Here is a 13,593-nt window from a genome sequence, read left to right as displayed (position 1 = left end):
TAACTACTGATAGCCTACTGTTCACCAGAAGACTTACCAATAACATAAATAGCCAATTAACACATATTTTATGTTATGTATTATTGTATTCATACTTTTACAATGAAGAAAGCTTGAGAAAAGTGTTATTAAAAACATCATAAGGAAGACAAAATATATTTACAGTACTGTATTTATCAAAAAAAATCCACGTGTAAGTGAACCCATGTAGTTCAAACCCCTGTTGTTCAAGGGTCAACTGTACATTTAAAGCTGGCACTTCATAGCTGTACAAGTAGGATGTACTGAGAAGGTACACACAGCCTGGGATTCTTGCCAAGATCATAATGCTTGACCCACAGACAGCCTCTTTTTAAAGAGTTAAAGTCTGATGTTAGGAAAATACAAACTTTGTAAAATCTGATGTTAGTCCTTGTTGCTGTTGTTTTTATAAAATGTAACAGGTACAGAAATGGTCAGCAATAGAACAGTTTATACCTGCTTGCTTCACAGGTGTGAGCTTGAGAGACCCAGACCTATAGTTTATGGACAAGAACGCTGGGCCTTGAATTTTGAAAGAATCATCAGTGGTTCTTAAATTTAACAATGATAGGAATAATTATACTCAAAAAATGCAAGACACATATGTACACTTTGGGTCCATCAGCTATGATTCAGACTAATTGCCTTTATCCTAATAGCATATGTAGTCTGATATTAAAAATCTGTTGAGAACAAAGCTGTATAAGACCTGACTGATCCACTCTGGCTCAGTACAGCCTCTCTGCCTTTAATTTCCATATCTGTAAGTGAAAGAAGTGCAACAAATACAAGGTCTCTTTCAGTTCTAACATTCTGTGACTTAAAAAAAGAACGTAAAAATCTTTTCTAGCCAGAAACTGACTCTTGTTACATACATCGGTAGAGAAGTATACTGTTTTAAATCATTTAAGCCAAGTAATGATTTTTGCATACTCATTCTTCTTTTTCAGAAACTCTGTGAAGGCATATTTAAAGTCCTCGTAAAGGACATCCCAACAACATGTCAAGTGTCCTGCCTGGAAGTTCTCCGCATTCTCTCCAGAGACAAAAAGGTTTTAGTTCCTGTAACAACCAAGGAAAATATGCAGATACTGCTGCGATTAGCCAAGTTAAATGAGTCGGATGATTCTTTGGAGAAGGTGTCAGAGTTCCCAGTTATTGTGGAGTCATTAAAATGTCTGTGTAACATAGTGTTCAACAGTCAGATGGCACAGCAGCTCAGCCTGGAACTTAACCTTGCTGCAAAGCTCTGTAACCTCCTGAGAAAGTGCAAGGACCGAAAGTTTATCAATGACATTAAGTGCTTTGATTTGCGCTTGCTCTTCCTCCTGTCACTTTTGCACACCGACATCAGGTCACAATTGCGCTATGAGCTCCAGGGACTACCGCTGCTAACCCAGATCTTGGAAAGTGCCTTTAGCATCAAGTGGACCGATGAATATGAATCGGCCATAGACCATAATGGACCTCCTCTCTCACCTCAGGAGACAGACTGTGCCATTGAGGCCCTCAAAGCTCTCTTCAATGTGACGGTAGACAGTTGGAAGGTGCATAAAGAGGTAAGGTTGAGAGAGATATTCTTATCTACCTATAATTTAATTGGTCTGGGGCATCCCTAGAACTGCTTGCAAGGGAGGAATGTTTGCTTTCCATTTGTGTAGCACTTACCAGAAAAATAGGATGAAGATGGACTATTTCATTTTTTTTGTATTTTATAGATTTTTAAATTTTTAATTCCAATTAGTTAACTATGGATTATTATTTTGTAAGGTGCCAAATATAGTTCCTTTTCCCAGCTGTACTATCACCTGCGTTTTTTTAAGTGTCTCTTTCAGGAACAAGATTTAAATGGTAAGATTTGAAGGGAAGTAAGACAATATGGTTCATAAAGTTATAGGCATTTACAATGACTGCCATCTTAAAGAAAAGATAAGAGAAATCAGGCCAGTTAAAATTGATCAATCAGAACTGATGTCTGCTCAGAAGAGCAAAAGATGCTGTGTGTATCCCCTATCATCCCTGGAGTGTTACAGTATTAGATAACTGTCAGAAATATAGGACTACAACTAGATATCCATACTTGTACACAGTCCTAGAAAATAAATACAGTTACACCACAGCGTGGGAAAGTTTTTTTTTCTGTACTAAGATCCTATTCTGTGGCTTAGACCTTATAGCAGCCCAAAGTGAGGCAGATTTGATAGTTTATATTTAAGTACCCACAAGAACAAAATGCTAAACAAGAAACTTAGTTTAAGGAAGGCAAAAATTGGGGCACCTGGGTGGCGCAGTCGTTAAGCGTCTGCCTTCAGCTCAGGGCGTGATCCTGGCGTTCCAGGATCAAGCCCCACATCAGGCTCCTCCTCTAGGAGCCTGCTTCTTCCTCTCGCACTCCCCCTGCTTGTGTTCCCTCTCTTGCTGGCTGTCTCTCTCTGTCAAATAAAGAAATAAATAAATCTTTAAAAAAAAAAAAAAAAGGAAGGCAAAAATTGTAAGCCAAGTGAACATAAACTCTTTTCCTTGTTTCTAGAATCTTAACATTTCACATTTACGCTCTTTCTTTAACCTTAAATGATGAGTGAAATTGAGCCCCTGCCTAGAAAGAAAGAAAGAGAGAGAGAGAAAGAAAAGAAAAAAGAAAAGAAAAGAAAAAAGAAAGAAACGAAGTATTTTGGTGCCAGCCTTAATTATCTTTTCTGACGATTGACTTGAGGACTTAGGCTCACATGTTGCTGTGTGCATTTGAAGCAGTGCTCACCATGAATACAGATCTGTTTTTGCCAGCAGCCTGCTTTGAGAGGATTATCTCAGTGCAGGGCTATAGTGGGAGTATGCAGGCATCTGAGTTCTAAAGTGCAAATAGGTCTATATTTTGAAACCAAATATTTGAAGATCAGTACTAACAGCTGTTTTAGATGACTGTAGTATGGTCAGTTTTTCCTGAGACTTGGCAGGAAAAGATGTGGAAAGCCCACATGCTCCATTTATGCTTTGAAACCAAATATTTGGAAGTATTTAAAATATTATGTCTCTATGCTTATTTGGTACCTTCTATGGTTATTTTTCTTACACTGTTTGTTTTGGTGTTTTTAAGTTCTCCATTTAGTTGCAAGAGCTCTTCTGAGACTATTGGTTTGCCATTGTTGGAGCCCCTGTTATTTAAATTGTGCTCAAAATAGTAGCTCACACGGTTCAGATTCCTGACCAAAAGGGTTTATTATAATTCAATGGCTGCACTTCAGTATATGTACAGAATGACATGTAATAAAAAATCAGTAAGTTGAGATTAGCCTTCATTAGTGTAATAGTGGGGCTGGAAGAAGCCTTAGAAGATGTTGAAGCAGCAATTACTCATTCTGGGTTATAGAAAGTTTATGCTCCAAAAGATACATGAGAAAGGATCAGTAGTCCTGAAGCAGACATCTCTGCAGACCTAGGGCTTCCTGTGAGTTGTGGATCTGTAGATAAAGCCATTATAAAATGTGCCCAGTTATTGTGACTCTGGGCTATTACTGAAGTTATAGGAAATTTAAACAGTATTGAAAACAGGATCTTGCCAACCCATTTAGGCAAGAGTGTGGGAAAGGTTTTTTTGTTTTTTAAACCATTGAGTCTCCATGAGTCTCCAAATTCAAATTTCAGCAAACATTTGGCCATTCAGTTAGTCAATAAATATTTATGGCCAATTGGTAGGTATTATGCTGGCATTGTGTAATAAGTTGGCAAATAATAGACATAGTCTCTGCCTTCAGTTTTGTTGGTGAGACAAGTAATAAATAAGTAAACAAATACATAATTCAAATTGTGTTAAGTGCTGAGAGAGAAACAGTGCAATGATTGAGAATACTTAGCATAGTCAGGGAAGACATGTGAAGGTGTCACCTGAGATAGGATGACTGAGAATGGTGGAACTGTTTGACAGATGGGGAGATGAACGTTTCTCAGAAATTGAACAGCATGTGAAAAGACCCAGAAATCAGAGCATAGGGAGGTACCCACAACTTAGTGTAAGGAAAATCTATAATAAGAATGCAGAGAAACTTGTCAATAAGAGCCCATTTACTTGGATTTTAATAACGCCTCAATTGTCAGATGAATGGCATCTTTCTCCAATTGAGCAAGCACCTGAAGAATTGTTAATACTTTAAAATACCAATTGAAATAAAGGGATATTGAAAACTTATTGTACAGAATAATCCAACCTTAAAATTTAACTTTAAAAATAATATAATTTTCTTTATAATGAAAATACATGTTCATCGTAGAAGATCTAAGGGAAAAAAGCATACAAGCAATAAAAAATTACAAATCATCTATAAACCCACTACTCAAAGATAAGCACTGTTTACATTTGATGTATATGTTTCTAACCATTCTTCATTGTATAATACATAAATATAAACATATAAATAATTTCTTTATACAAAAATGCAGTCATTTTGTAATCTTGACCTTTTTTCCCACAGTAAATGTTCTTGAAGAGTAGTGGTTTTCAAAATGTTCCTTAAAGCCGTAGAGTTCCTAGGAGTAGGATGAGTTCCAGGTTCCCCACTCTCACTTTTAAAAGAGCATCTTTGATTGTTGCAGTTGGTGTTGTTTTTTCTCTTTATATTAGGTTGTAACTAGATATCTTTGGAGGATAAAAAGAGTTCTGCAACCAAAAAATAATTTAACAGCCAATTTATTCTCCTCTTTGTCAAAGGTTGATAAAGCCTTATGAAGAAATACTCTTCATAAGTCGTTTTATACTTAATAAGTATTTTTATACTTGAATATTCCTTCATAAAGATCTATTAACCTTTAACAAATTCCTTATGTGTAGGCATTTAGATTGTTTGCAGTAATTTGCTATTTTACATGGTAATACAGTGAATTTTCTTATTGTAAAATTTTGTAGATAAATTCCTGAAATTGTTGGGCCAATGGGTTTTTTTAAAACTCTAAGGGTTTTTGATATGTATTGCCAAATTGCCCTTCAGAAGAAGAGTGCTAGTTTATACCTTTCCAGACCTTGGGATTTCACCTTTAAAGATCTTTATTACACAGCTCAACTGTTACAGAAAATACAGATGTTTGGTTTTGGTTTTAACTGTTTTACTAAGTATTTTTATCACTGTTCATATACAATTCATCAAAAACGAAAATTAATGACTAGGTTTTTCGTGAGGCTTAGCAGATTAGTGCCGTTTGTCCATTTTAGGTTCCTGCCTCAGTGTTAAATTCCTGCCTGCCTGCTGGTACCATCAGCAGATTAATTTGGAGATTCCTTTCCATTCAGTAAGAAATGTAGCTGGCCTTATATCCACATGGTGTCCTTCTGTCTCCCTTACTTCCTTCTTCCCTCCGTGGCCCATTCTCTCCCTTTCCTAAAGGTAGTATAATGTTTAAGACAGTCAAGGGATCCTTTAGCAAGACCTGAAGTCAGTTCTAGAAAAGTTAACTGAAATGGTCTTGTCTTCCTCCTGCTTTAACACTTTGCTAAATCTCTTTGTTGGTGGAGGAAAGCATGTTAATGTAGAGATCCCTTACTTAGCACACATTCCCATCTGCAGTGCTTCCCAGCTTATCCATGCAATGTAACGAGAAGACACAAGGACCAACAGACATGGTAGAGCCAGACAACCAAGTACAAACAGAGAAGTAATACAAGTATCTGAGTAGTCAAAAGAGGCATTTGAATCAGATAAAACAGTGATTGTCCATAGGAGTTAATTGGGAATGTCACATTGTAACAGAAGAGGTTAGTGCCATGATTATTTTAGAGACTTTAAAGGAAATGTGGGAAAAGGACATGGTATTAATTAAATAAAAATAAAGCTTCAAGCTCTGCCATGTTTTTTTGCTGAATCATCTTTTCAGTAAATACTGAGAGCCCAATATTTGCCTCATTCTACATTAGGCATATAAGATACAAGAAGAAGAAAGCATCATGCCCTCAAAGAACTAACAGTCTAATAAGAAAATCAGGCATAGGAACACAGATGGATATACAGCTGTTTGTTACATTACTTATATTCTTCTTTATATTTTCTATATGTTTAAAAGTAAGAGTCCCTCCAGTAATGCATAGATGCTTCAAATTCCATATGTTCTAGATCTTTGGGAGTATGTCTGACCTCACTGGCATAGTCTTTCTGCTAAGCAACCAACATAACCCAGGACAGAGTACACATTCAATAAATATTTGTTTAATGAAAAATGAAGTGTGATATAAAGAAATATATAGGAGAAAAAGTCCAAAGTTAACAGGGAAGAAGGAAAAGTTTATGATACCTTTTAAAATGTCAAAGCTATTGGGGCACCTGGCTGGCTAAGTTGGTTAAGCGTCTTGATCATGATCTCAGGGTCCTGGCATCAAGCCCCACGTTGGGCTTCCCACTCAGCATGTAGTCTGCTCTCCCTCTGCCCCTACCCCCACTCATATTCTCTCTCTCTCTCTCAAATAAATAAAATCTTTTAAAAATGTCAAAGCTATTAAAAAATTCTCTAGAAGCCTAAAACATTTAATAACATTGTTTAGAGCGGTAGATTTCTAGCCTTTTTAGAGTTACAGCACTCTATTTTATAACATTTATCTCTTCCCTTGTAAATTACTTTAAAAAAAAAAACATTTATTACTCTGTGCCCAGCACCATGTTTGATGAAAAAGATGCAGAGGTAAAATACATTATCTTTGCCTGTAAGGAGACAGAGATATTTGAACATATACAATTTGGTAAGACAAATAACCATGGTAGAGGTAAGGAAAAGGACCAGCGTGAAACAGGGTCAAATGCTACCTGAGATGTAGCTATATTTTTAGGTAAGTGTGTGTATACTTGTGTGTGTGCATATGTGTGTGTGTGTCTATGTCTGAGTGTCTTTCATTTTTTATAGAATTGAAATCAAATTTTCATAGGACAAGTTTCCTAAACCTTCTTGAAGAAATTAGAACTACCCTGGGATAACAATACCAGATTAGGACTCACTGGTGTGCAGTATTCTCCCTTCAGACGTTCTCAGGCATTGATTAGATCAGTTGTTGACGCTTTGAACGAAAAGATGTGAGGAAATTGATACCTTTACCAAACAAAAGTGAAATCCTCCACAGTTTGCACAGGAGAAAAAAAGCAGCAGGACAGTAATAGAATTTGTAATTAAGAAGTAAGGGCTATATAAAGAGATCCCAAAGAATTTCCTGAGTTTTTCTCTCCCTTTTAATTGAGTGTTACCTTATTTTGGTTTCCTTATTTTCACTATCACAGCAAGCCTGTTTGCTTTCTCTCTCTTCCTCTTTCCTGGTGACTTTTTTTCTTCTCAACCTTTGGAGATCATGATTTCAGAGGAGAGAATATTGATATCTTAAAGATATGATTTCAGAGGAGAGAATATAGATATCTTAAAGATATCAAAACTAAGATGAAGCAAGTAAATTATAGTTATACAAACTGTGTTTGTATAATATTTTATAAAGAACAATTGTATTTAATCTTTCCAGCATTCTTGTGACACAGGAGCATTAACCCCATTTGACAAATGAGGACATGAAAGAGCAGAGAGTTAAAATTACTTATGGAAAGTCATACAGCAGAATAGCCAATACTAGAAAATAGTATCCACTCTAATCTTTGTTAAATAAGACTTCTCAAATGGTAGCACTCGTTCAACAAATTTTGACTGAGACAGACTAATGGAATAGAATAAAGAGTCTAGAAATAAACCTACACATATATAGTCAACTGATTTATGACACAGGTAATGTTGAAGTGCAGTGGGGAAAAAGTGTACTTTTTAATAAGTTATACTGGATCAATTGTATGGCTGTATGGAAGGAAAATGAATCTGAATCCCTATTTTATACCATACACAAAAAATTAATTTGAGATGGATAAGGACCTAAATATGAAAGGTAAAATAATAAAGCTTTTAGAAGGAGATAGATTATCTTCATGACTTTATCTTAAGTCAAACATTTCTTAAGTAGGCAAAGATTTCTAAAACAGGACAAAATAAAAATCAAATCTTAAAGGAAAAGTTGACAAATCGGTCTTTGTTAAAATGAGCTCACAAGAGAAGAAAGTAAAAAAGCAGGCCACCAAATCAGAAGATATTTGCAACACATCTATAAAGAAAGGACTCTATCCAGAATACATGAAAAAGTCCTACAAATCCATACAAATAAAGTCAGTCAACCCAACAGAAAATCGGCAAAAGACTTGAACAAGCACTTCACAAAAGAGGTATCCAAATGACCAGTAGTCATATGAAACCTCATTAGTCATCCAGAAAACATATAATAAAACCTTGAGACCACCGCACACCCACAAGAATGACTAAATTTTAAAACTCTAACAATAGCAAGTGTTGACACAACTGTAGAGCAACTAGTGGGAGTGTAAATTGGTATAAACACTTTGAAACACTATTTGGCAGTATATTCTAAAGCTTGACCCAGCAGAGGAGATCTAAGAAAGTATATTCACAGCACTACTCTTCAATGTAGCCCCAAACTGGAAACAATCCAAGTGTCCATCAAGAGTAGGATAGATAAGTAAATTGTAATATAGTCACTGTATTCAGCAGTGCTTTCTTAACCTACCTGTGGTGAAGGACCAGAGTTTTTTGCCCTAGCTATTAGAATAAAACTCTTGTATAATATAAGTAACACACAGTGTCAAACTGGAAAAGTCTCTAAATGCTCACGCACACTTTTTGCACTGGTGGCGCTGCAGCTCCGTGGCAAACAGGGTGTGGACCAGCCCTGGGCCACAGACTGCACCTTGAATAGCACTGCTCTCGAGTGATGAAAATGAACATGTCAAGTAATGAAAATATGTAGACTAGCTACACATAACAACCTGGATGAATCTCAGAACCAGACACAAAAGTGCCTATATTTTATGATTTCATTCAAGCAAACTTCAATGACAACAAAAATCACTGACCTGTGATGTTAGAAACTAGAATTACTCTTGAGGAGCAGAAGATTGTCATTCGAAGAGGCCATGCTGAAGTTCTTTATCTTGACGTTGGATTATTTTTGTGCTGGTTATATGGATGTGCTCATTTTGTGAAAATGTATCTAGCTGCCCACTGATGACTGGGTCTCTTTTTTGTTTTACTTATAATTTACATTAAAAATTATTGAACACTGGGGCACCTGAGTGGCTTAGTTGGTTGAGCGTCAGACTCTTGGTTTTGGTCTGTTCATGATCTCAGGACTGTGGGATTGAGCCTCGCATGGGCGCCACACTGGGTGTGGAACCTACTTGGGATTCTCTTTCTCCCTCTCCCTCTGCATTCTCTCTCTCCTCTCTCTTCCTCTCTAAAATAAATAAATAATTATTGAACACCTATTAAACACATGCACTCTAAACTTCTGAGGGTATTAGATTAGTGGAGAAAGCAATGGAAATGCAAATATATAAACAAATGTGGCATTACAAGTTATGATTTTATGAAAGGAATCATAATGAGATACAGTGATAGAAAATAATGAAGGAAGAAACCTACTTAGATTAGGTTGACAAGGAAGGGGCTTCTCTGATAAAATATTTTAGCTGAGACCTGGGAGATGCAAAGGAATTGGTGATGCCAAGAGTGGAGGAAACAATCCACGGATTTCAGCAGTTGTTTTGGGTAGATAAATAAAGAGAATTTGGTGGATTTATGGCAAAAGAGGGCACTGCAGACATTGGTACAATTTGGGAATTGGTATTATAAAAGTTGGGACAGGAGGAAATGGTATGGAAAGAAGTAGGATTTTGGTTTACAGTTGCAAGTAAAAAGACCAAAATCGATAGTTTTGCAAGAAGCTTGTCAACACCAGTGTGAGAAGAGAACAATTGTGATATCTAGAATAAAGGAAAAATCTAGTTTTTGTTTTTGTTTTGAGAGAGAGTGTGCATGAGCAAGCTCATGGGGGTGGGAAGTGGCAGGGTGTTGGGGGAGGGAGAGAGAATCCCAAGCAGACTCCTCGCTCAGCAAGAACTCGATGTAGGGCTCGGTCTCATGACCCTGACTGAGATAGTGACCTGAGCCGAAATTAAGAGTCATATACTTAACTGACTGAGCCACCCAGGCACCTCAGGAAAATCTAGTTTAAAAGGAAGTGCACGGGGCGCCTGGGTGGCTCAGTCGTTAAGCGTCTGCCTTAGGCTCAGGGCGTGATCCCAGCATTCTGGGATCGAGCCCCACATCAGGCTCCTCTGCTGGGAGCCTGCTTCTTCCTCTCCCACTCCCCCTGCTTGTGCTCCCTCTCTCGCTGGCCGTCTTTCTCTCTGTCAGATAAATAAATAAAATCTTTTAAAAACAAATGAAGGAAGGAAGGAAGGGCATTCCTACTTAATTTTCAGAACCAAGGAAAATATGATCTTATCAAGAGTTAAGAAATGGAAGAAGTACCTGGGTGGCACAGGCAGTTGGGCATCGGACTCTTGGTTTTGACAAGGGTTTGTGATCTTGGGGTCAAGGGATTGGGCCCTACGTGGTTCTGGCTGGGTGCGGAGTCTGGGTTTCTCTCTCCCTCTGCCCCTCCCCACTGCTCACACTTGTTCACTCTCTTTCTAAAATAAATGGATAAATCTTAAAAAAAAAAAAAAGTTAAATGGAAGAACTTCACATATGTTTCAGTGTGCTTCATGTAATTTGGGGGAAGTAAAAGTGTATTTATATATTAGAGAATTTTGTTTCAGGCATTTGGAAAATGGATGGCGAGTGGGACAGTGTCCAGGTCAATGCTGCCAGTCTTCGTGTCTCTGGCACTCCACTGATTCCTCTTCCCCTTTTCTTTCTTCCTTCCCCAATACACGATTATTTCATTATCACTCATTTCAGCTCTGTCTTCTGTTTCCTTTCTCCCTCATCATTCCCCCTCACCTTCACATGTTCCATTGCAAGTGCTAAGCACTTCCTTGTGTATCATCCTCTTTAATTCTTTTATAAGCCTAACAGTCACATATGTGTGGAGATGTGAGTGGGGAAACTTCAGCTCAGAGAAGCTATATGACTTGTCTAGGGTCACAACCTAGACTCTAGACTCCAGTGCGGTGCTTTTTCCATTATGCCACTGAGGCCTTCGTCTCTTCCAAATAAACATGTAATAGTTTTATGCTTAAAATACTGTCCCCTGCATTATGAGTAATGAAATTGTGCTCATTTGTTAGATTTTATAAGACACATCTTCTCACATCTTATATATACGAACATAAGAACATATATATGTATAATATGTGAGTATATTTCACTTTACACAGACTTGAAATAAATATATACTAAAGTTTTTAAATTTTTTTATAAAGTTTTTTAATTTTTAAAAGTTTTTGAAGTAATTGGTGACTTCCTGAAGTATAGCATGTGCAGGATCTCTGTTATCACTCATTTTATCTGTCTTCTTAATTACTAAAAATCTGGAAGAAGAGAGATATGACCTTGATGCAGGTGATTAAAGAATGTATAGTGGCCCAAGAGCTCACTAAAAAAGAGGAGGTAAACTAAGTGATTATTCATAACTTAGCTTATTTCCAATGTTTGCCTTTTTCCCTCTGACTCTCTATGTGTCTTTAATACCAATGAGTGAGTAAACATCGGGAAAATAGGAGATTAAACTCAGATATCTTGTTTCTCATCACTTGCCAGTAATTCTGGGGGAAATAGCAAGATTTGGGGGAGCTAGGAGATTAAGAAGGCTCATTAAAATTAAGTTGATAGATTATAGATTTTAACTTATTGCTTTTGAAAATTAAGAAATGAGGCATTAAGGATGTACAACCCACTCTTAAAATATCTGATAGCATTACATCTATTTGAACTTTTATAACAATTAGTAGACTGGAAGAGTATGTTATCAAAAGAATCTAGGCTTTCTGGACATGGCAAAGATCAATAGGTGAATTGAATGTTGATGTAGGACAGAGTGGGAAATGCATGGATGTTGGTCCTGAATCTCTTTGCCTGACATGCCCTGAGGGAGCAGCTAGATCAGCACCTCCTGGTTTCTGCCATTTCTGGAGATGGTTGTAGCTCTTCCTATGAGACAGTAACTGTTCACTTAGTATTGAGAACTTTTTCTACAGTATCCTGACTTCTGTTATGTATGGTGTAAGAATGACTGTTTAGGGGGACAGGTGGGCCGTAAGATGACTCCCAAGGATGTAGTAATACACCAAACTCCTTCATTAAGGCATTCAATCCCCAATTTTTCCTCTTGTCTTTTTATTTGCTGTAGAGTGATTCTCATCAGTTCCGTGTCATGGCAGCTGTCCTTCGCCATTGTTTACTAATCGTAGGTCCAACTGAAGACAAAACAGAAGAGCTGCACAGGTAGGTAACCTCTGTGTTGATATCTCAATGAAGGACATCATCAATTCTTGTTTTTATGCATCTAATTTTAGTTGTTGTAAGCACAGGAAAGTGAAAAAAATTGGTAATTCAGGTAACTAGTGAGAAATCATTACTGTGCCCTGATGGGAAATTTTCATTCTATCCCCTTTGATTTTGTTAAATTGAGTCGCAACAAAAGAAGAGAATTTGGCATTTGTTGCATTCAACAATAAAACCCAGAGTAACAATAATAATAGCACCCAATTCAGTAGTTACTGAGGACTATGTGTGACATGATGCTGAGTGCTTTATAAAGATTAAGTTATTTTAATCAGCACACTCACCTTATGAGGTAGGTACTGCTATTTTTCCCTTTTGATAAGTGATGAATTTGGGGCATAGAAAAATGAAGCAATTTCTTTGAGATCACACAGCCCTAGTAAGTAACAGGGCTTGGATTTGAACCCTGCTTTTCATTACTACAAACTAATACTCTCACTGTAAGAGTATTTACCAAAAAGTAGACCATAAACAATATGTATTAATTATATTTTAAAACTTGTTATAAAAATTGGGTCACAATCTCAAGTATTAATATTTTAAAAATAGTTCAAGTGTTGTGACTTGCCTGTTGGAGCACTTGATGGACTACTGCTAAAATGTGTCATTCTGTAAGAACTGAGTTCATCCATTTTTCTAGTTCTCTTTCTATTCTAGATCAGACTTTCAGTAACAACACTTCTGACTTTAATATAAGACTGCTTATGGTGCTTTACTCTTTTAAAATACAAGTAGTATTTTTTTTCAGATTTTATTTATTTATTTGAGAAGAGAGCATGAGCAGGGGGAGGAGCAGTGGGAGGGGGAGAGGCAGACTCCCCACTGAGCAGGGAGCCTGACTCACAGGGCTCAATCCCAGGGTCCCGGGCTCCTGACCTGAGCTGACAGGAGATGCTTAACCAAGTGAGCCACCCAGGCACCCCAAATACAAATGGCATTTTAAACAATTCAAATAAATTCAAATCTGCAAACAATTGACTTTGGCATTAACTCTGCTTTACAAATAAAATTGGATTCTTCTTAATAGTAGAAAGCACCTTTTGAGCCTTTACAATATTCTGTTTTTCAAAATATGGCTTAGATAAAACTATAGAAACACAACCAGAGTGTAAAAATTAAACATAACCTTAACTGTTATTTTTCAATCAAATCCTTATTATTTTAGTTATGATCAGCAATTTATTATTTGATATTGTACAGTTTGTTGGTAGG

The 13,593-nt window shown here is 36.9% G+C and overlaps 1 protein-coding gene across 9 annotated transcripts in view; it reads left to right on the top strand.

Moving 5' to 3' along the window:
* RIC8B (RIC8 guanine nucleotide exchange factor B) overlaps nt 1-13,593 on the top strand; it is a 102,704-nt gene that overhangs the window by 35,492 nt on the left and 53,619 nt on the right. For all 9 annotated transcript variants that reach the window (XR_008960818.1, XM_026499748.4, XM_026499746.4 and 6 more), the window contains 2 exons: nt 972-1,580; nt 12,227-12,321. Coding sequence is in view for 8 of the 9 variants with exons in the window: in XM_026499748.4 (XP_026355533.1) it covers nt 972-1,580; nt 12,227-12,321 (704 nt within the window). In the remaining variant the exon portion in view is untranslated. The remainder of the gene's footprint in view (nt 1-971; nt 1,581-12,226; nt 12,322-13,593) is intronic.

The sequence above is a fragment of the Ursus arctos genome, unplaced genomic scaffold, assembly GCF_023065955.2.
Source record: "Ursus arctos isolate Adak ecotype North America unplaced genomic scaffold, UrsArc2.0 scaffold_21, whole genome shotgun sequence".
Classification (NCBI taxonomy): Eukaryota; Metazoa; Chordata; class Mammalia; order Carnivora; family Ursidae; genus Ursus; species Ursus arctos.
The sequence above is the reverse complement of the archived record's forward strand: the minus strand, read 5'-3'. Positions and strand labels throughout refer to the sequence as shown.